At 41.2% G+C, this 23,804-nt stretch overlaps 4 protein-coding genes across 4 annotated transcripts; 2 read left to right on the top strand and 2 right to left on the bottom strand.

Moving 5' to 3' along the window:
• Nucleotides 1–9,776: 9,776 nt before the first annotated feature.
• Nucleotides 9,777–11,191, bottom strand: DSM5745_08792 (bZIP transcription factor; the record flags this gene model as incomplete). The annotated part of the gene is made up of 2 exons (XM_026750808.1): nucleotides 9,777–10,345; nucleotides 10,921–11,191. 2 exons carry the CDS (start codon nucleotides 11,189–11,191, stop codon nucleotides 9,777–9,779), a joined length of 840 nt encoding a protein of 279 aa, XP_026600821.1.
• Nucleotides 11,192–13,800: 2,609 nt separating this feature from the next.
• On the top strand, nucleotides 13,801–16,750 carry DSM5745_08791 (transcription factor domain-containing protein; the record flags this gene model as incomplete). The annotated part of the gene is made up of 5 exons (XM_026750807.1): nucleotides 13,801–13,916; nucleotides 13,969–14,339; nucleotides 14,397–15,075; nucleotides 15,122–15,664; nucleotides 15,712–16,750. The coding sequence occupies 5 exons, from the start codon at nucleotides 13,801–13,803 to the stop codon at nucleotides 16,748–16,750; spliced, it is 2,748 nt and encodes a 915-aa protein (XP_026600820.1).
• Nucleotides 16,751–17,080: 330 nt separating this feature from the next.
• On the bottom strand, nucleotides 17,081–21,744 carry DSM5745_08790 (kinetochore-microtubule binding complex subunit SPC105; the record flags this gene model as incomplete). Its single annotated transcript, XM_026750806.1, has 5 exons — nucleotides 17,081–17,868; nucleotides 17,921–18,542; nucleotides 18,588–21,148; nucleotides 21,204–21,552; nucleotides 21,616–21,744. 5 exons carry the CDS (start codon nucleotides 21,742–21,744, stop codon nucleotides 17,081–17,083), a joined length of 4,449 nt encoding a protein of 1,482 aa, XP_026600819.1.
• Nucleotides 21,745–22,229: 485 nt separating this feature from the next.
• DSM5745_08789 (40S ribosomal protein uS17) lies at nucleotides 22,230–23,124 on the top strand (the record flags this gene model as incomplete). Its single annotated transcript, XM_026750805.1, has 3 exons — nucleotides 22,230–22,404; nucleotides 22,720–22,958; nucleotides 23,056–23,124. The coding sequence occupies 3 exons, from the start codon at nucleotides 22,230–22,232 to the stop codon at nucleotides 23,122–23,124; spliced, it is 483 nt and encodes a 160-aa protein (XP_026600818.1).
• Nucleotides 23,125–23,804: the final 680 nt, after the last annotated feature.

The following is a 23,804-nucleotide window of genomic DNA, read 5'->3' as shown; positions in this document are numbered from 1 at the left end:
ATTATTACTATTATTACCCCTGCTGCTACCCCCGCCACCCCTGCTAATAGGGCTTTTATTAATATTTTTTTTTACCGCCCCCGGGCTTTATAGCTTTACTACTTAATTTTTATATTTTATAATATATTATATATATTATTACCATAGGGCGCTAAAATAAAAATATATTTACTATAAATATTATAATAAAAGCCCTTACTTATAATTAAGGGGGTAAAAAGTACTAGTTTTATTATAATATAAAAAGGGCGCTTTTAAAGTATATAGCTATTAATATTACCTTAGTAAGTAACTAGCTATAAAATATTTTTAATATTATTAATATTATATATATAGGAGCTAGCAGTCTGCAAGCTTATAAAAACCTTATTATTTTAAGGGCGGCTTATTAAGTATTTAAAATAGCTATTAAGTAAACTACCACGGCTAATAATATATAAGTAGCTAACCTTATAAATATTATTATATTTATATTTAACTTTACTTTATAGGTTAGTACCCCCCTTAATAAAAATAATAATTTATTATATAAGTTAGTCCCCTTTTTATAGTATTACTATGTTCTAGTTTATTAATTTATTATAATAATTTTTTTTCTAGTTTTTAAACCTTTATTTAGCGCTGCTTTAATAACTATAATTTTTTTTTATATAAGTGCGGCTTTAGCTACTAAGTATATATTTATATATTTTAATTTACACTGCATTATATTACTAATTTTTTTTATAAACTTTTATTACTTTTAGTACGGGGTTTACTGCGCCTTAGCGCTTTTAGGAATTTTTATTAAAGTTACTTTTATATTAAATATTAGTATTAGCGCCCTTGTGGGCTTAATTTTTATTTTATATATATTAGGTGCCGCGCGCCGCGCGGCTTAGCCACTTATTTAAGTTTTTTATTATTTTTTATTTTATTTTATGTTTTTATTTTTTTTTTTTTTATTAAAAGGCCCTGCGGGCGCCGCTAATTAGCAAAAATAATATATTTTCTTTTTTTTTTATAAGTGCGCGTAGGTTATAAATATAAATATTTATATTTAATATTTTTTTACTTTACATAATTTATTCTTGTAAGTTTTCTTAAAATCTTTAAGTATTATAGTTTTAGTTATATAAGCCTTTAATTCCCATGTATTATTTTTTATATTATCCTATTTTTATTATTTTATAAAATATTATACCTTGCCCTTAAATTTATAAATATTAAGAATTTTTTTAATAAAATATTTTTTTTTACTATTTACTAGTATAAGGCTAATATTTAGCGCTTGGGATAGGTTACCGTGGTAAGGTTTTAAAAATATAATATAAAAAATATTATATAATTATTATATATTTAGTAAAAGTAATAGCTTATAAAACTATTTTTTTTATTTTATAATTATTAAAAACAGGCTAATAAGTATCTTACTTAATTTATAATTTAGTCTTGCTAACTTAATATTTTTTATATAAAGTATAACATAGTTATTAATTTTAAAGCTTATTTTCTTGCGCTTTTTATTATATTAAACTACTATAGCTTTTTTTAACTTTTATAATTATTTTTTTAAATTTGCGTGAATCTTCTTAAACTTTGTAGCTTTTTAAAATTTAATTTTTAATACCTAGTTAGGCCCCTTAATATTAATATATATAGTTACCTTTAAATTTATAAAAGCTTTAGTAAGTATGCAACCTATAAACTATTTATACGCGTTATTATTTATAAATTATGTTATTTTAATTTACTATAGCTAATTATTCTAGTGCTAGTTAATATAAGTATAAAAATAGTATTTAAGGACTTGGTTTTACCTCTTGGTTTAGCTATTTATTTATAGGTAATATATAATAAATAGTTTTTATTTTACGCCTAGGTAGTGGCTTAGTGTAGCCTAAAATATACTAGTAAAAAGACTTTTATAATTATTAATTATGTTTTTTAGTATATTAATAAAGCAAAAGATATTATTTATAAGGGTATTTACAAGTTATTTTATATTAATATTTTTTAAGTATAAAATATACTATATAAATTTAGTATATATCTTAACTACCACTAAAACAGTATTATATACACGCTTATTATATTTTATAGGTAGTAAACTAGTAATAAAGTTTATACTAATTTATTTTACAGGTGCCCTTAATAGGCTTAGTAATTTTAATAATTTATATGGTTTATACCTATAAACTATAATTCTTTAGCAACTATTACACTTTTTAACATATTTTTTAATATATTTAATTATATCTAGCTAATAGTACCTTTAAAAAATATTTATAATAATTATATTAATACCTTAATGCCTACCTTGGGGCTTGTTATAATTTACCTTTATAATTTTTTTATAAAGTGTTACTAACTTTAGCATGTAAACTTAGTTTTTAAAATATAATAAGTTATTATTTATTACTTTTTAATACTTAGGGTTTTTTTTATAATCTAAATTTATAAAATTATTTTTTATTTTTTTAAATTTTTTATTATATTTTTGGGCTACCTAGAGTAGTTTTATAATACTTAATTATAATTTATTTATATATAGGTTTTTATTTACTATAGTAGCTTATATATTAAATTATAATTTAAACTCCGGGTGTAATAATAGTTAGTTATTTAATTACTTTTATAATTTATAAAGAACTATCCCGCCTGCGGCTTTTTTTTTTTTTTTTAGAAATATAGTTTACTTTTTTACTTAAAGTATTTATTAGGTTTTTTGCCCCCGGGCAGTATTTAATAATAAAGTTAAAAGTTATAAGTTTTTTTACCTATTATACTTATTTTTATGTTAGGTCCTTAGTTATTATAAATTATTATAAATTATTATAATTTATAAGTACCTTAATAGGGAATTTGCTACCCTTAAGGTAGTATCTTTAAATTTAAAAGTATTTTATAATTATAAGTATTTTAAAGTTATGGGTTTTATATTAGGTTTCCATGTTTTTTAATTTATAAAATTAAAAGGTAATTAGGTGCTATTATATATTTTTTATTAATTAAAATAATACCTTAATAATAGCATACCCTAAGGTGTTAGTTTATAATTATATGTATAATTTTAGATTAAAGTATTATAGTAATAGCTATTTTATAAATTTAAGGTATAATATATTAAATACTTTTAGGGCCTTTTTTTTTAGTGGGTATTTTATAACTATATTAAGTTTTATAAGATTAAATAACACTACCGCAACTTAGCTATAGTTTTTAATAAATTTTTAATAAAAGCTATAAAATCCTAAAAAAAATACTACTTTTTTTATATTTTTTAGCCTTGGCTACTTTGCAATAGTTTAAACTTTTTTTAATTTTATTTTAATTTTATTAGTAGTTATAATAAAGCCTAAAAAGTTAATTTTTTTAACATAAAATAAGTATTTACTAACTTTTATATATAGCTTAAAATCACGTAGCCTCTTAAGGACTATTTATATATATTATTTATATTTTTTCTTATTTTTTAAGAAAATAATAATATTATTTAAATAAGTAATATAAATTATATTAATTAGCCTAGCTAAGGCATGGTTTATATAAAATTAAAATATTATTAGCATATTTACTAGTTTAAATAGCATAACTTAGTATTTATAAAGTTTAAATTACGTTTTAAACACTATTTTTTATTTATTTTTTTTATAAATTTAAAGTTTATGGTACGTGTCTTGTAGATCTAGTTATATAAAAATTTTTTTTATTTTAAAATAGTTAAGGGTTATATTAAGTAGTGGTAATAGGTATATATTTTTAATTATAATAGTATTTAGGCCTTAATAGTTTATATAAAAACATAAGCTATTATTTTTTTTTAATATAAATAGCACTAAAGCTCCCGCAGGACTTTTTAATAAGTATATTTAGTTTTTTTTAAGGGCTTTCTTAATATATTTACGTAAAACCTTAAGCTTTTTTAAAAATAATAAGTAAATATACTTGCTTAAAGGCTTAGCACTAGGTTATAACTTAATTATATAATTATAGGATTAATAAAATATAAAAATATTTACTTTTACTTTAAAAAATATATTTATATATTTATAATATTATTTAAGTAGCAGGATTTTTTTAACCTTTACCCTATTAAGGTGTATTATAACATGGTTTTCTTGCTTAAAAATTTATATTAAAAGTACTTTAACTTTTATAGTAATCTTTGCGGTATATTTTTATATTATTATTATATATTATAAGTATTTAAAATTATACTTTACTTTTTAACTATATATTTAATTACTAATTTACTAATTTAAAATAGGTATCACGGCTAGTAGCCACGGAAATCCTAAAATTATATTATAATTATTAATATTAATAGTTTTAAAGTTTTATTAATAATGCTATATATTACATATAAAATCTTTAGTATAAACTATAAGTATATATTTTTTATAAAATATTACCATGTGGTTATTAACTACGCGTATTTTATAGGCTAATTTTTTACTTTATATTAGGTAGGACTTTGCCTAGTACTAGTTTATAAAATTTACTTTTACTTTAAAGTTAATAAAAATTCTTATATATTATTATTTTTTATTTTTTTTTTTTATTTTTACCTAAATTACCTAGGCCCGCGGCGTATTTTTTTATTTTATATAAACTTTTAAAGCTTGCACCGCGCAAAGCTTTAAGGTTTTATATTTTTTATATTATTAGATTTACTTAAAGATTATTATTATAAAGGCACTTTTTCTTTTTAACCTTTGCCTAGTAATTAATAATATTACTTAAAATATTTAGTATAGCTATAATTTAGGTATTTACCTAGGTATGGCTTTTTTATAAATAAAAAATTATTTAAATTATTAGGTTATTTTATACTAGTATTTACTTTTATATTTTTTTTAATAATAAAAAGCGCCCTAACTTTAGTTACTAATAACCTTATATAAGTTTAGTTAAAAAACTTTTTTTTTTTTTTTATAATTATTTTCTTTTGCTTGGGCATGTTATTTTTAACACTTGTTAAGTATAATATATAATTATTATAGTATTTTAGCTCTTAGTATTTATAAATAAGAAACTTTTTTTATATATTTTTTAGAATTTTTTAGTATAGGTGTCCTTGGCGCTAATTATCTTTATACTTATAGGGTAGGTATTTCTTAATTTAGTTTAATAATTATATAAATTACCTAATAGTTTATTATAGTTACTACTTTGTATTACCTTACTTAATTAATAAGTTATTAACTAGTACTATTTTATTATTAATTATCTTAACCAGCATGTTAAAAAATTCTTTCTAGGTAAATATAGTTTTTACTTTATAAATATTAAACTATTCCCGCCTGCGGTCCTTTGCTAAAAATTTAATAAATTAAAATATTTTATAGCTATTATTTAGGTAATAGGTTAGGAAGGTTTTAAAGTATGTTTTTATATTTAACTTTTAATTATTAAATTTTTTAATATTATTTGCCTGGTATAGTTTTATAAATAGTAATTTTTTTAAAAAGTTTTTTTTAAGTTATATTATTATTACTATAACCCCTTTAGTAATCTCCTTTAAAATTATAAGATTATTAAAGTTTATTTAGCGCGGGACTATTAATTACTTAATAAATTAAATAAGTATATTATATATTTACTAGTTGGCTTTAGCCCTTGCAATTTATTGGCGTGCCTTTTTAATTTAGGCACGGATTTATTAGCATTTTTTTTCTTCTTTTTTATAGTATTCTTATTCTTATAATTCCTTTTTTTTTACTAGAATTACTTTTAGTATTACCTATAATTTTTTAATAATTTTTTTATTATTTTTATTTTCTTACCCCTGGGCGGGCCTTTTATATTTTAATATTTTTTATATAATTTAGGGTTTAATAGCAAGGGCGCCCTTGGGATTCTTTAGTTTAAAGTTTATAAATTTTTTCTCGGGCATGTTAGTTAAACATTAAGTTAGGGTTTACAGTTGCTCTTCCAGAGCGTTGTCCGCCGGCCCCTGGGATCGAGTTTGTTGCCTAGCCACTCTTCAATTTGGGCATGGATTTGTTGGCGTTTTTCTTCTTCTTTTCTACGGCGTTCTTGTTCCTATAATTTCTTTTCTTTTGCTAGAATTGCTTCTAGCATTGCCTGTAATTTCTTAATAATTTTTTTACTATTTTTATTTTCTTGCCCCTGGGCAGGCCTTTTATATTTTAATATTTTTTATATAATTTAGGGTTTAATAGCAGGGGCACCCTTAGGATTTTTTAGTTTAAAGTTTATAAATTTTTTTTTAGGCATGTTAGTTAAATATTAAGTTAGGGTTTATAATTACTTTTTTAAAGTGTTATTTACTAGCCCCTGGGATTAAGTTTATTACCTAGTTATTATATAAAATAGGTTTTTTTTTAAAAAAAAAAGTAATTAAAACTATAAATTATGTTTATACACTATAGTAAGCTTAAAAAAATATAAATTATTATAATAAAAAAGGTGTTATATATTTATAATAAAAACTAATTACTAATTCTTTAAGTTAGAGTTTAAAGTTAAACTTAGTATTTTATATATTATATAACTAGCTACCACCTTAGCACGCGGCTAGTTTGGCGCTGATGTTCCTCCGCCCGGTGGCCTTAGGCCGCCGGATTGCGTCATTGCAACACTGCGCAGTTGCAACACTATAACAGTGATAACATTAATAATTTAATTTTATTTTTATAAGGCCCTTTTAAAGGTAAAGTAAATAACATGCTTATATAAAATAAAAGCAAAATTAATTAACTTTTTAGGGAGTTATATAATAGCAAAAAAACTTTATTTTTATATAAAAATAATGCCTATAAAGGCAAGTATAATATTATTACGCTATATAAAAAATTAAGGGGCCTTACCTTTAAGTAAAGGGTATTTAATATTTATTTTTTAAAGTTATAAATTTTTATTAAGCAGGCTTTTAATTTAATTACTAAAAACTAGAAATACCTAGTATTTAAGCTATATTAGTAAGTTAATATAATTTTTATTATAGTAAAATATTAAATTATTATTTTTTTAATTAATATTTTAACTTGCCTGTGTACTAGGCGCGGAAATTTAATATTAAAGCGCTTTAATATAATGCTAATAATAGTTAAAAAGTATTTAGGTAAGCCTAATTTATAAAGTAGTGGTTAAGGCGCTTTATAAAGCCTAATATTTAACCTTAAGTATTTTATAGCTTTTTTAACTAATAATTAAATTAATTTATTTTTATTTTAAAATCCTGCACCTTGCTGCCCGCGGGGCTTGCCTTTAAATACTTAAAAATTATTTAACTAAAAATTTATATAAAATTTACTTAAAAAGGGGTTATTTAATAATCCTTAAATATTTAGTATAAAGTTTTTAACAGTATAATAAAAGGGTAAGAAAGGGTTTTTAATATATTAATATTATTATTAAGCTTAGTGGGCGTGTTAAAAAAGGTTAAAATAATAGTTTTAATAGGCATGTTAAAAAAGGTTAAAATAGCTTTATTTTAAGTACTTTTTTTAGCTTATTTTCTTACTTGGCCTTTACTTAAATTATTATAATATATTATTATATATTTATTATTATTTACCTGCTTAGTTACCTGTAATTTTTATGTTTTTTTAGCGCTTTTAATAAAACCTAAATAAGCTAAGAATTTAAGTAAGGCGTTTTTTATATAGCTATTTTTAGTGTATTTCTTGCTTATTACCTTTTTTTTAAGCTAAATATTAAATTTAGCCATAAGTTTAAAAGCTTTTTTTAAGCTATTTTTAAACTATATTAATTCCTATAAGTAACCCGCTTAAATTAATAATTTATTATTTTTTAAAATACCATAGGGCTAGTACTTATTATATATAATTATAAATTAATATTACAGGCCTTAATAAGCTATTAATTTTTTAATATTATATTTTTACTAGCTTGTCTTGCTAGCTTAAAAGGTATTAATATTAATAATAATAAAATACTTGCCCGTGTAGGTAAATTTATAAATATTATAAATATTTAGGTTATTAAGGGTACTATTAGCACAGGCTTAGTTAAGGGCTTAGTTAAGGGCTTAATTATAAACTTAATTATAAGCTTAGTTACAGGTGCTAGCGCGGGCGCTAGCACGGGTTTAAGTATAGTTAATACTAGTAATAATAAGGTACTTACTTACGCAGGTAAATATATAAGCAACGTAGGTATTTAAACTATTAAAAAGGCTATTAATATAAAAAAATAAAGCTATAAAACTAATATATTAGTAACTAGGGGTAGTAAGTGCAATAAAAGTTAAAAAAATTAAAATAATTATTACTATATACTTTAGGCACTGCCTTAAAACTAGGGTTAAAAATTTTTTATTTTTAAAAAGTAACTTTATATATAAATTTAATATAAAGTAACTTTAAATAAATATATTAACGCGATTTAAAGTTATAATAAAAGGCCTTAATTTAAAACAGGTACTAATAACACACTAAGCCTAATTTTATTAAGGAATAGGCTCCCTTAACAAGGGAGCGTCTCCCTTAATTTTTTAAACCGCCTTCCGTTTTAGAACGGCGCTAAACCCCTTTTAATTAAGGGAGCGGTTAAGGGGTTCTGACCCGTCGCTGCAGACACGCTCTAGTCCAGGTAGGTACTAGAACAAGAAGGGCAGTAGGGTACTGTAGCCTTGGCGCTCGTACTATGTAGACACAATCACTTGGGCACACTGATTCCAAGGCCAGCCGTTTCAGCCCACCTGGAACAATGGCTGGGCAGTCGTGAAGGGGACTCGACGTCGGTCCTGCCATCCGTCACCTGCCATTCAGCGCCCGACAGCGACCATACCATGGAGGCCTGGTCGTGGTCGTGGTCGTGGTCGTGTGCCCAATGCCCATCCAGCTCGGGATAATAACTGACTGGGGTGCAGAGGGAAAGGTTATACCAGGAGTCCGCGGGCTGTCCTCGGGGAAGTACAACTGAGGTACAGGGCAGCCAGCCTAGCATTACCACCGATGCAAGGACTAACAAGTGGACAAGAAATTGGAGGCTAGTGAGGAATAAGGAGCTGCCATATCAGATACCCTGTCCCGGGAGCCAGGGCCACAGACGCCGCCACACTAGCTAGGTATAGTGCGGATACCACGACTCAACTCAACCCTCCTGCTCCACGCGATCAGCTATAAGCCAGATCACGACTCAGACCGTGCCTGATCCATCCCATTGCTCATATGAGTTCTTGGCTCCGAAGGTCGTTTGACGGATAACCGCGGAGACTCCATACGGGGTAGTGGTTGAGTAATGGATCCACGGGTAGTAGGTCATATTAGTCCAGATGGCGCAATGAGGGCCGGGCCTGGCGATACCGTAAGGAGATGTACATGAGCCGCGTCTTCTGGGTTCGGCCGAGGTTCTGCCTGCACATCAATGCCCAGGTGAGGCAGCTCGTGCTTCGCCAGGTGCTACGGACGTCGAATGGGTAAGATCAAGCATGATAGTCAGGATTGTCTGGTAGACTGGCAAAGCAAGCACGCGGCCCAACCGATACTCCGTAGCAGTTACTATATACCATAAATAAAGAGAAACGAGGTTCTAGATGTTGACCATCGTGTTCCTAATTTGACCTCCCCAGTACATACTCAACGCAGCACAACAATCAGAGAGTAGAGAAAGAATGTCATTACATCGTCAGATTGCTCCATCCCGTGGATGACTCGAGAGTCGAAAGCCAGATGAGGAGGGTATCAATCAGAATGATCCCATAATATCAATCAATATAACGTCGCCCCGGTATCCATGAAGTACGCAGAAAACTCGCAAACGAAAAGCAGAAGCAGCAAGCAAGTATAACTTCATTTTAGCGCCTAGTTGCCGGTGCCGACGCCCTTCTTTTTTGGCTGAATATGTTTTTGCCCGCTTCCCGTGACGGTCGTATTTTGATGGCTCAGCGAGGAGTCTGTTGCTGGGGGCGGAGGCAGCCGGGTGGAGCTGGCTTCGTGCTTCTCGGTCAAGAGGTTCTTGAGCCAGCGGTTCTCCATTTCAAGTTGAGCGACGCGGGCTTCAAGGCTGGCGTTCTTCTCGGTCGTTTCTCGCACAGTGCGTTCGAGGGTTTGCTCGCGCTGTTTCTTCTTCATGCGGAATCGGGCGCTTGCTGCGGTGTTGCGGCGCCGTCGGTCCTCTTCGGCGGCCCGGCGACAGTGCTCTTCCTGGCCGAGGGCGGATGCGATGTGGTCGCCTGAGATCTGGGTGCTGTATTTGTTGTTGCCAATTTGGCCGTTGGGGGGTGAGATGGACGAGGACACATCTGAAGGCGTCATGGCGCCCGGTACATGGCTAATTTCATCAGGGCCGTATGAGATTGGAGGATAGAGAGGATAAGTTGAGTGTGAGAGCATGTGGTCGGATACTGAGTAGTTGATGGTTTTGTCGCCAGCTGTTGGAGAGAGTATAAGTAACCGCAAGAACTGGTAGGACAACAGAGGCAACAGGATAAGAAGGAGATAAGGCGCAGAAGGGGTTTCATAAGGGACATGCAACTCCGGAGGGCCTTAGATTGACCGGGCATAGAAACTTGGGGAGGCCTGGCACTGACAGGCTACCGACGATGTCATAAGGATGATCGATTGCGTGCTCACATCGTGTTAACCAAAGCGGGCGTGACAGAAAAGGGAACGACAACAATCCAAAAAAAGAAAAGAAACAATTAAATCAACGGTATTGGTTGCTTTGCAGGATTTGACCAATTTCCCAAACGACACTCAGCATGGGTTCGCGATGCTCATTAGGGGAGGGTCGAAATAGCGGGCAGCTGGCCCAGGCTACAACAAACAAACACCAGGGCTCTTCCCCAGAAAAGTTGCATAGCTCCGGACCAGCAGATGTAACCCGAGCGCAGTAGCTCTTGCACCATCCGACGTTGGATGAGCAAAGCATGCAAGGAAACGAACCAAACAGCACGAAAATGGCGCAAGGAATGCAATATGCAGCGTCATTCAATCTCAGACTTACCATGATACGGATATCCTCGCACATCGATCGGACTGTGCTCGTCCTCGATGCTCTCGTACGAACTGACGGACAAGCCGCCCATGCCCTCGGTAGGATCGTAGGGCATGTTTAGACTGGGGACGTGAGCCAAACTAGCCGCAGCGTCCGTGTCAAAGGAGTACTGTCGGTGCTTCGCGGCCTCGGGGTCGTGTCGAGAGAGCAGAAAATTGAAGTTCTCAAGTTTATCGAAGCTCGAGGCCGCCGTCTGACGAGCAATTTGTTCATCTGACATATTGCTGCAGGACCAGGTGCTTTTGTAAGACCGCGCCGTCTGTCCAACCTCTCCCCGCTTTTTTCTATCTTGGCCCCGGCTTTAATTTGATTGGAGCTGGCTGGAATAGAGGGCGTGGTAAATTGGCCTGCTTTCCAGCTGGCCACACAGAATGCTTGGGTGGCTTGTCTTGGGAGCGAGAGGGACCGGGAATCGATGGTGACAGAAGCACGGGAATGTCGCCAGCCGATCAGCTGGGCCAGGGGCGCACAGGAAGGATGAGGGATGATTCAGCGATTGGGAAACAGGAACTCAAAACCTTGCCTTGCCAGGATGGAATTGGACCAAGATATCTGTTTGAATCTGCAGCAGCAAGCTTTCCATTCAATCAATCAATGATCAGTCGCATAACGCGGCCACGTACGCAGCAGCACGAGAGGCGGGAGAAATCCGAGGCTGGACCGCAGTGGCCACAAACGCAGTTACAGGCAGACAAAAGACCGAGTCTTTTTCTTTTCACACCACAAGATTGTCTGGTGGGAGGAGGGCGACGGGTGCTGGGATCGTCTTACGCCTTGTTGCTAGTTGATGATCTGATCTAATGGAGAAATGTCGTGATCGCCTGTTCTGATTGGCTGTCGCGGACAATGTGGCCGAGCTGTACAGCAACCTGGTTTGAGAGCGCTGGGCTGGAGGATTGAAAAGAGTCGGGTAAGACAGAAGAGGAGGAGGAGTTATGACTTAGAAGATAAAAAGGTTGATGATATATTTCAGAAAGTCCAAGAGGACATAGTATGATAAACATCGTCAGGGACGGGGTTGGCAGGGGGTTCTTGCTGAAATCTCATTACCGCTTGCTTAACAGCAGATTACAGTACAGTACAATAGTATACCATATTTTACCAATATTAGGTGGGAGTGCTCGTAAGGCTAAAGTATTCGTACCTTAGAGTGTGGGCCCAATGTAAACTATGACGGTACAGTACATGGCCGTCGAATCGTTTCATTTCCGGAGCAAATCACAGCGGTCCAGACGCGCGTTAACTGCCGCTCCTCAAGCTCTTAAGATTCCGCTGTGGAATCCCGCAAGCCGGGGTGCTTCCTTTCCAAGCTTGTTTCCCGCCCCTGTGGCTTGGAGAGCAATCTATATCGCCGTACTTTTGGCGGTGTTGGCCTCCGAGGAGATGGATCTCGATCTAAATGCCGGACAAGGCTGAAGGTGAAAGCGTTGCGAGTTTTCATGAGTTAGCTCGTACTGCTTACTGTCTGCCACCGATTTTGTAGCAAGGAGAAACTCCTGACGCTGCTCCGGGGAAGCTGAATCATGATCGACAGTCTTTGGCCGGGTCGACTCAGGTATCAGGAGGGAAACGCAGTTCTTCCCCAGATCAGAAAAGGCTGCATGAATAGACCGTCATTGTTAATAGGCCCTGTGCCCTTGGAGCTTCGGACTGTCCCGTCTCGCGGTTTCGTCTCCAGACTCGAAGGCTGTCTCAGACTCTCAGTCTTTCAGTCTGTGCCTGTTGGCTTTGTACCCACACACACCTCCGCTCTGAATGTCGTCATATTTCAATGCAAACCGAGGTCGAAGAAGTAGATGGATATAGGCTTCTTCTTACGTACACGAACGAGACAGCCGACAAAGCGTGGGGGTACTCTTTATGAGCTCAGTTCTCTCAGTGTAGTACTAGGAGAGCCACTTCTGTTAGCTTCGGGGTTAGGTCTATCGCCAACCGAAGGATCGGAAGGCCAGCCGAGTGGTACAGAGCCATTACTTACGATGTAGTATGTTTACTCTGTTTCGGAGGCACTACTCCTTGAGATAGCCTTGCAAGATTCACGAGGATGCGGGTAGCGGAAGCAAGGGACTGACTGCCACGAGCTTTAATGAAAATCGACCCCGGACAGTCCCTCGTCTTCAGACTTCTGGGTCAAAGCTCTCAATCATACTTCATCAAGCCTCAGTAGCCTTACATAGTTTCTCAATGTTGTCTTGGATCTTGATGGAATAAGATTCGGCTGGAAATCCCCGCAAAGCACGGGCTACCAAGCTTGCCGGCCATGACCGTTGCGGACCTTGCGGTGTGAAGGCTCATCACTGAAGGCTCAAGCTGGCGGAAGCGTGGCTCCGATCCGACTGCGGAGACATGACTAAGCGGGGTTCTCCGCCACAAACTGGACTCGCATTTCTCACCAACATTGCATTGCTTTTCATCATCACGCCATCCCTCTATCACGGTGACGGCTCCCTGCGAATATTTCCGGTGGCGCAGCGGCTTGCCGGTCGTACTCGACAAAACTCTATCCTCGCCGGCTCTTGCAAGCCGCGGTCTCGGCCGGTTCGATACTTGGGAACAGGCACACTGGCCCACTCCCGGAGGGCCCTACGGCGCCCCATGCGCTGCCAGAAACACTGATGATCCCATCTACCTCTTATTACTGCCTCAGGTGGAGCTATGCAACCCTCAGGACCGATCGCTAGCCCAAGGCCTGCCCGGATGCCTGGCGTTCGCGGAAATGCAAAATTCAGCAATAGCCATGATTCTAGACTCCGACGTAAACCACTGGTAAGCAGACCTTTTCGTCGTCCTGCTGAGCACCATAGTGATTTGGCTCAATAGGCATGTGAGATGTGCCACAAGAAGAAGATCAAATGTGAGTTTGACGAGTCTGCCGGGACCTGTATGCAATGTATGCGCCGTAATCAGAACTGCAAAATCCTCTCCGGCGGGGAGAAGCATAAAAGGTATCGAGTTCTTGTCCAAACACACGGGGACGGCGTTGGCTAAAACTCCTAGATCGCGTTATGTAAGGGGTTTAGAGGAGCGCCTAAGGAAGACCGAAGCTTTACTCAGGGCCGCTGGACTATCGGTAGAAACCGCAGATTTCGGCAACAACAGTAGCCACTCGGAAGATGAGACTGAAGATGACAATTCTATGGATGGCGAAGACGTCCCTCCAAGTCTTCATCAGGACTTCGTGCGCAATGCCGAGTCGGAAAACACATACATCGGCAGAGCCTTTGTCGAAAGACATCCGCCCAAGCCAGGATATCCAGATTTCCCATCCGACCGAAATGCGTTGACTAAACCTCATGAGCGCAGGCGCTCAGCGACGAAAGGTGGGCCACCGGTATACAAGGTAGAGAAAGGAAACTCGCTGTACTATGGTATGTTGGCTGCCATGACCAGTCATGCTGCACAGAGTTGTTGCTGACCTTGTCCAGGACGATCCTCGCCTCTGTCAATTTTGACCCGGGAAGGAGTGGAGTGGATCAAAAAGAGGTCCGGCGAAGGGAACTCTCTTAATTCACTGTTATCAAATTCGAATTCGAATTTTGATAGTCCTTGGGCCCAATGGCGGCCTGATGTATTCCACGATTTGTTCGCCTCAAAAGTCTTCAAGCCACTTCCACCGAGGGCAGAGGTATTCTCTCTGCTCCAAGACTATTTCAGGACCGTGAACCTCATTTTCCCATTGTATCACGAGAAGACGTTCATGCAACTAGTCGAATGGCAGTATACTCAGCAGGCCTGCGACGATGCGGCTCGGTGGGCCAGTATCAATATCATGCTTGCCCTCGCTTACGAGTATCGCTTCTCAAATAGTCAGAAGTCGGAAAAAGATAGGGAAAAGGCGTGGCTATATTACAAGAACGCGCTCTCAGTCTTTCCCGAGCTTGTACTACGACGGACGGACCTACTGAGCGTTCAAGCCCTTCTCGGTATGGCAATATTCCTTCGAGGTAACTCTGGCTCCCAGGCGACAATGCCCATTGTGACCGCCGCCATACGAGCGTCTCATCGCATGGGGCTTCATCGTGAAAACCCCCGGCCTCATCTATCTAAGCTAGAGCAGCAGCAGAGAAGGAACGTGTTTTGGATCGCATATATTATTGATCAGAGGTACGCTATCCGCTACTTGTAAGAATTCCGACCTAATGTTACATAGCATATCTATCAGACTAGGGAGTGCGCCGACGCAGCAGCTTGACGATTATGATGTCGATTTTCCTTCCGAGGAAACCGAGGGACTGATGATCGTTGACAACAAGTCAGTTTTTCCACAAATCTGCCGCGTTTCAGTCATCAGAAGCCGTACATACAAGCACTTTTACTCAGCGCGGGGCTTGGAAAATAAATCGACAGCTGAAATTTGCGAGACGGTTCACAAGTTACACGCCGACTTACAGGACTGGAAGAGGAACAGCCAGTTTGAAGCCTTGCTCAGGCAAAGGGGTAGCGGCGAAGACTTCCTGGCCGGATTTGCTTCCGCTGGCCTGTTTTTGATATACAACAACACTCTCATGATGATTCACCGCATCCCAATGCTAATGAACTTCGTGTACCAGTCACGGACCGATAGCGTTCCACAAATAGACATGAGGCTCATACTGAACCAGTCCGCGTCCTCCGCGATTATCTGCGTTCAGGCTGCAAGGGATATCCTCAAATCAATAAATCATCTACCCTGGGGCGATGTTGCCTGGATATGGTAAGCTTTTCTTCACCGTTACTTACTCGTGCTAATGCTTTCAACAGGTCCTTACTCTATTATGTGTTCTTAGCAGTCATGACAGTCTTTGCCAACATCCTCCGCAACAGCCAGCAGCCAGCCGCCAAAGACGATCTGCAATCCTTGAACATGGCAGCGACGTTCTTCGCCACGCTCGTTCCAGCCGACGGGCCATGCAACTACGCGCGATTCATGACACGCATGAGCACGACCTTCGAGCGCATCGCCCGCACTGTCCTTGAACGAGAGCAGAAGACGATCAGACCAGGCGCAGATCCGGATGGCAGAGGGAAAGCCTCTAAAACTCGCGGAGCCCACAGCACGCAAGCCACAACAACATCACAAACCCAACCCCAAGCTCAATTCCAATCAACATCCACATCCACATCCGTCAACATCCCCAACCTTGAAGGCCTACCTCCAATCAACTCCTCCGGCTATGTTGTGCCCGAGAGTCCGACGTCCAGCCCAAGCCAAACCCCACCTCCTCTATCTTCAGGTCCCAGCAACACATTTTCAACCCGACCACCACCATACCCACACACATCAAATCCTCCAAACATAAACCAATATCAATCTACACTCCGCTCCCAACAACCCCCCTACACATCGTCAACCTTCCACACAAACACAGCTACAGCTACCTTCTCATTTCCCACCCCAACAGACGCTTCCACCACAGCCCCGTTCACATTCCCTCTCTCGCAACCCGGGCCCGACCTATGGCAGATCCCTCTCACAGCAGACTGGGAGTTCGGCTTTGAAGGCCAGTTCCTTGGAATGGGCATGGGTATGAACATGGACATGAATATGGGTAATATGTTCCCGCAACAGGGCTTCCCTTACCAGGGACCGGGGTCAGAGACCATGGGCATGAACTCGGCAGCTGCGACTACCGCCGTCCCTGTGTCCTCGGTGCCGGTGTCCGTGCCAACAATGATGAATGGGACGGTGCCTGTGGGGTACGGATACGGAAGTGAGAACCAGAGCAACGGCGGTCCTGCTTCCACGTCTGGTCCTGGTCCCCAATCACAGCCGCCGATGTGGTTCGGAGACGCGTTTTAGTTTCGCTGTTGGGCGCTGTCTAGCCCCGGCAATCCATTTTTTCCTATCTATCAGGCCACATAGTAATCACAAATATAATCAATCTACGCTGAAGGATATATAGTGCCACAACGTTCAGAACACAATTCATCATCAAATCGCTTGCGTAGGTCAAATTGTGGTATCGGCGTTAAGACGACAAACGAACAATAAAAGCGCAGAGCATCCATAAACAGGTACCTAACAAGCGAGGCCGTAACAAAAACCCCCAATGCAGCAAGCAAACCTGGACACCCGCTTAATCATCACGAAAGGATAAATCGACAATAGTGCTAGAATTGAACAGCCTGACTAGAACACCTTCCCCTCAAGCGTCTGGACCGCCTTACTCCAGATTCCGCTCCCGAACTTAACGCCTGTTTTGTTCGATGCCTTGAGCTCCTTGCTCAGGATGCTGCGCATCTCTTTCTCAGAGAGTCCGGTAGTGTTATCCGTCCCGAAGCCGTAGACTTTGCTAGCGATGACCTCGGTCTGGATATCCAGGACGCCGAGTGCATTCTCGTCGTTCGTGTCTACAATGCGCGTTGTCACGGCAAAGTCGACGTCAATTCGACTCTTCCCGTTACTCTTGTTCTCGGACTTTGATGACGAGTTAGACTCGGTTGGAAGAGGGACGGTTCCGAGGAGAGTGCATCGCGCTCGAAGAGAGGGCCTTTCAATCTCGGAGAGTCGGAGGTTGGTGACGCCGTGAAATCCAAGCATACGAGCTTCCTCTTCAGCTTTTGTCGCGAGGTCCCAGGCTGTTGAGACGAAGCGTAGAAGCTGTTTTGAGGTGACCTTTGATTGATTAATCGTGGCGATGTGGGTTTGCAGGGATTTCAGGATGAGTAGCACGATAGGTGAGAGCGGACGCGTTTGGATTGATTTTCCCTCGTTCTCGGGGTGATAGCCCAGCTCTACCGGCGTGTTGTCCTTTTGCGGTGAAGAGTCTCTGTTCTCGCCCTCAATGCAAAATGAACCGGGGTGGAACTTGACTTGGAGTTGATGTCGGTAAGACATGGTCACCATAGGGCCTGCTTCCGAGGAAGATGCCGAACTAATAGACCACCCTGTCTGCTGCTCAATGCGATGGACGGAGTCTGTTACCAAGGTCAGTGAGGCTCGACAAAAGCATTGGACGACAGAGCATACCCTTCAGTTCACGGATTTCCTTGGCGCTCCATCCACGGCATTCTTCCTTGACTCTTTCAGCCTCCTGGATTTGAGCCGTGAATTCTGCCTTGAGCTCCGCGCCTGTTTCTATGGTATCTGTATTGTCCTGTACTTGCGTTTGCAATTCTGCCAGCAGCTTCTTCTGGGCTTCGATCTCCTCCTCCAAGTCCACAAGCTTGTTCCGCGCATTCCAGAGCTCATCCTGGTCACAGTTCTCGAGTTCATCTGCCAGTTGCTGCAACTGTGTAGCTTCTTCCTTTAGCGTCGCATGCTTCGTGGAGAGGACAGGCATGGCCTCGTTCAAGATCGTTTCATGTTTTGACAAGAGATTATCATCCCCCTTCATCTCCTCCATGTGTCGATCCAAGCCCTCCTTCAAACCCTCAAGGAGCTTCATACGCCACTCGTACCATGTAGCTTTGCTCAGCAGTCTGGTGTGGGTTTTGACGTTCCGAAACTGGTTGTCCATCAGCAAACGGATGTCAGGCGCAGCGGTCATATATTCCCGGAACAGGGGCGGATTGTCGGCATAGGTTTCGGTCTCTATGGATCGAATTATCTGACGACCTTCGGAGATGTATGATTTCAACTCTCGGCAGGACTAGAGTCGTTAGTATATATCATCTTGCGTGATTTGTCCACTTACATGCTGGTACAACTCCAACATTGGCACAGTACAGAAGCCGGCAGCCACACAGTCATCAAAGTTAGCAGCACTGGACTTGCCATCACCCTCAAGAGATAGCCTAGCTGCCCTTTTGCTGATGCTATCAGGCGCTGTTGTGTGTCGTCTCTTAGTGGTCGTAAGTTCCATGAAGTGAATATTGGTCATGTTCAAGAACTCTTGCAGTTGTATTGGTTCAACTTCCGGCTCAGGATTATCATCACCAGCACCTTCAGCGGACATGACAACCTCTGGTGAGGCAGTTACTGACTCATCTTGCGCAGCGTTCGCCAAAGCAGCTACCCTTGGTTCTTGAGTCGGCGTTGTGCTAAGCTTTGAGGGAGATGCTGCCATGGACTTGCGAACCGGCGATCGGGCACGACCAACTGTTTCTTCCTTGCTCGGAGGAGGAGGAAGTCTGACGTTCTTCACAGGACTCATATCCTCGCGGCGCCGCAACCGCTTCGGGGTGTTCTCCCCTTCATCTTCGTCATCTATGTCTAGCTCCGCCGGGCGCTTGCCAAGAATTCCTCGTGCAGCGCCGACATGAAGACTCTTGCGGCCGCGGAGCTTATTCTTCTTCGGCGTGAGGCTTGAGATCATATCTCTCAGATTCGCGGTAGGGTCTGGAGGCTGAATATGACCGTCTTCCCGGCTTTCCTCTTCCTCGCGTTCCCGATCAACTTCCTCTTGAAGCTTGATAGGATCCTCAAAACGCACCCCTTGTGGTCGTGGGACAAAGTCACCAGCTTCCTCACCAATGGAGCGCCGTTTGTCAAGCATCGCTGCAACTTTTGGAGATCCAAGTCCTTCTCTGTCGATCCCAAGGCCTGAGGAGCGTCTCGCTCCTGGAGGCCGAAGGACAAATAGAGGAGTAGACGTTCCCGTCGCATTGGAGCCAAAGAGGCTTCTTCGACCTGGAGATTTCTGTTGGCCGTCTGATGCCTGGATCTCGGGCTGAAATAGTTTCTTCGGCGATGTGCTGCGAATGCCATCGCTTCTAGAGGGCGATGACGGTACTGGAGTAGAGGGTTGTTCTACTGGAGCCGATTGTATGGGAAGGTTCGAGGCTTCTTTAGAGAGCGATTCTTCGGGGGTCACCGGTGTCGGCGTCGATGGGGTTGTACGGCTCAAACTCTGTCTCGTAGGTCTTGACCTGACACTAGCCAAACTGGGGCTGCCACTTTCAGAAGCGACAGCGGTGACGTGAAAGGTTGCCGGCGACTTTGGCGGTGATTTAGCTGGGGACGCTTTGACAGTGTCTTGGAAAGGAGAGCTGCCAGTTTGCGATTCTGCCTTATCCGGGCTCGCGCGTTCAGGCGTCAATATCTTGCCCATAGCCGCAGTAAAATCCATGCCTGCGGTTTGGTCTTCGTCGTCGGATCCGACTTCCTCCGGGGCAGGTGGGAGTATACCACCAACCGCTCCCGTTATCTCCATATCAACACCGTCTTCTATTTCGCCATCAGGGTTGTTCCACTCGGAATCATCTCGGTCTTGGGCTGGTGTGCTATGGTTCTCGTCGACATTTTGAGGCGCGATCTTATTCAGAACTCCTCCAACAACCGACGTGAATTCCATCGTCATCTCCTCATCATTGTCCATCTCGCTGTTGGCATCAACTGACTTCGTTGGCGAACCGGGTTGCGCGATACCTCCCACCACATTGGTGAGTTCCATGGTCTGCTCTTCGTAGTTCGTTTCCTCCGCGATTGACCTGCGACGGCCGATACTCTGACGCGAATTGGGGATGATGCCTCCAATGGCATTGGTCACTTCCATGCTAAGATCCTCGTCACCGTTATCGCTACCCGCCTCCGAGAGACCAAAATTCGAAGGTTTGGAGGGCTGAACATTTTCCTGGTCGTGCCGCGCGCTGATATCTTCCCAATCGAAGCTCTGCCTTTCTCCCTTTTTTATCCAAGGCTGAAAGGCGCCAGTAATCTCCTGATCAGCAATCTCCATGGATACATCCTCATCATCCTCGTCATCGACGCCCCGAGTTCCCGCCTGTCGTAAAGCTTCATTCAAGCGATGGGTGCCTGAAGTGGATTCGGATCCATCTGTTTGGGCGGTCACTCGGGAGTGGGCAGTATCGTCCAGGCTCATCGCGGTGCTTTCACCCTCAAAGCCGGAGGCTATAGAGCTATCGTCGTCATCATTGTCGTCGTCATCGTCGTCATCCCTAGAAGCGGAATGCAGTCCCGTATCCTCGCTATTGTCGCTCCCACTAAAAGGACTCGAGAACATATCTTGAGAGGAGCCAACTCCATCATAGCCTCCACTAGGCGGCGGATTTCTAAGTCGCTCCAGATCAGGGTACTGAACTGGGGAGAAGGCAATATCCGACTCGGCATCGATCTCGGGCGAGCTCGAAGGATCGACTTGTTTCGGGGTATGCGCAGGTTGGTTCTGGGCGTTAGACAACGCAGATGCACGTCGAGTAGAATTGGAAGCAGATGAGGATGTCGAGTCGTCGGGAATTTCCACCACATTCCACGTATGCAATGTCGCCTCAGGCGCAAAAGATACACGACGGTTGGCTTGAAGATCAGTCAGTCCGGCACAGTGATAACTCGGACATATCAGAAAACGTACCCATCGACTTGCGCCGAGCTTCTCTGTGTTCCAAAGCCGCTTTTCTTTCCCTTTCACGCCTTTCTTTCTCCTCCTGTTCCCTTGCAGCAGCCATCTCATTGCGAATGGTATCAGCGTCAAACGTATCGAATGGGTTCGTTTGGTCTTCCGAGTTAGCAGCGGTTTTCTGGGCGGGCGTGTCGAGATCGATCAAAAGGCCTTCTTGCGCTGAGCCGCTGCTGGATTCCTGACCCTTCGCTCCACGGGCTGGTGTTTTCCTGCGCGTTTCTTCAAATGTCGGAATATTTCGTACTGGGGATACGGGGGCTGTAGGTTTGAGAATCGACTTTAGCGGAAACACGGCGGCAGACTATAGACATATGAGCGACCAGTCCAGAACGGAGCGATATAGCGGGATGCGGAGACTCAATACCTTTCGTCGGTTTCCGTTTGAAGCTTGAAGTGCATCTAAACCTCCAGGTCCCAGACTTTTGCTTCGAGACTTCTTTTCCTTTCCCAGTGCCGTTTGGCGACCAGTTAGTGGTTGAGAGGCGATGTCCATTGTTGTATTCTCTTTATCCCCTCCAGCAGTGAGTCTCGATCGGGATACATGAGCGATGGAGCGACGAGAGCGCGGACGGGACGACCCCGCGGAGTCATCTCTTGTCGCCATTGGTGTCGCTGGGGCTCATAGACGATAACGAAGCAATACGCCCACCCCAGTGCCCCGGAGGATATAGATCTGTCGATGAATTGGTTGATGATTTGAGCAATGACGCCTCGGTCTCCCCGTCGCGTCGCCCCGGCGGGCAGTCATGTGATCTTGAAAAGTAAACAAACGGGCTTACATAACAGCCCTAGCCGATCCGCAGAGACTCCGAAAGAAGACTAGCGCAGCCACCGCACAACTCCCACAGTGAATATCCGCGATCCCTAATTTTGTCTTCCTCAAGTCGACGTCGACACCGAACAATCCGACAACCCCTTCGCGACGAATCTCCCACCCAGCTCGACCTTGTTTCCTCGTCGGACTGTATTCTCGCAAAAATGGCCACCGAGTTGACCGTCCAGTCGGAGCGTGCGTTCCAGAAGCAGCCTCACATCTTCCTCAACCCCAAGACCAAGGCGAAGAGCAAGAAGGTTGGCCAGGCTCGACGATGGTACAAGGATGTCGGTCTGGGTTTCCGTACCCCCAAGACCGCCATTGAGGGCACCTACATTGGTATGCACGACCTACGAAGAATTTTTCCTCCGGTTTGAGATGGCGGTTCGGCAAAGGGCAGCGGTTACTTCCTCGAAGTCTGAACATGAGAATGCGCGGGCAGCAAATGGAAAATATACGGCATTCATATCGATACTTTCGCAGAGCGACTGCGATTCAAGGGAAGGAGTTCAGACTTGCAATATCCGGGGTAGCGACTCGATTTCGACTCTCGATTCTCAGTTCTCAGACTTCGAGGAGGATGATCCACCTACGCACTGCGCTCTACGCTTTATCTCGACCACAGTGAGTTCGATTGCTGACCTGCAACTTTAGACAAGAAGTGCCCCTTCACCGGTATGGTCTCCATCCGTGGCCGTATCCTGACCGGCCGTGTCGTCTCCACCAAGATGCACCGTACCATCGTCATCCGCCGTGAATACCTTCACTACGTCCCCAAGTACAACCGTTACGAGAAGCGCCACAAGAACCTTGCTGCCCACGTTTCCCCCGCTTTCCGTGTTGAGGAAGGTGACTGGGTTACCGTCGGCCAGTGCCGTCCCCTCAGCAAGACTGTACGTGCCCGCAAATTCCGCAAACCATATACCTCCCAGTCCAGCTATTCCATCCGCTTTTATCAACGAACACACTCTGACTTGCTTTGCTTAATAGGTTCGCTTCAACACCCTCCGTGTCCTGCCCCGCACCGGCAAGGCCGTCAAGGCTTTCTCCAAGTTCTAAGCGTGTCGACGTCGAAGAGGCGGTGTTCTCGAGAGAAAATGCAATCTAGGGAAACGGCGCGAATGGGTTGAGCGGAGGTTTTAAAGGGTTGGGATTCACGATTTCATGTCCCGGTACCCCTGGCGAAGGATATATCCAATGAAAAAAATTTGATCTGTTCTTCTTTTTTTTATTCGCACCTTTCTTTACCTACCGTACAGCAATGCAGGGAATCGGATTCGGCTTACATGTTTGGGAATGGAATTTTCTTGAAGAACGACTGGGACTTTCATTGAACTTTCGAAACGGAAAACAGCCACGTAGACGGCCCTGTTGGGCGATAGGTGGGTACACTGACGGATCTCTCGCAGCATTTAATCCGCAGATTTGACAAGCGGAATTGACGAAACGCCCGTCACATCAACGCCTTCCTGAAACATGCCGTCCCCATCAACAACTCAACTTCATGTCAACTCAACTGTTACCTATCATATCTAACCACATATCGGATCATCAAATCAAGCACATGCGAGCTTAAGAGTCCCAAAGTAATCATCCTCTCGCATCCAACAAACTGCTCCGAAGTACATTTGAGGTGGCGAGGTGAGTTAATATTAACTAGAGCTCATGGATTGCAGACAGCACGCGGGCCCGGTCAATTGCAAACATATCGGCTGTTCCCGGATCCTGTTCAACCATGT

Source organism: Aspergillus mulundensis (genome assembly GCF_003369625.1).
Source record: "Aspergillus mulundensis strain DSM 5745 chromosome Unknown scaffold_10, whole genome shotgun sequence".
NCBI lineage: Eukaryota > Fungi > Ascomycota > Eurotiomycetes > Eurotiales > Aspergillaceae > Aspergillus > Aspergillus mulundensis.
The sequence above is the reverse complement of the archived record's forward strand: the minus strand, read 5'-3'. Positions and strand labels throughout refer to the sequence as shown.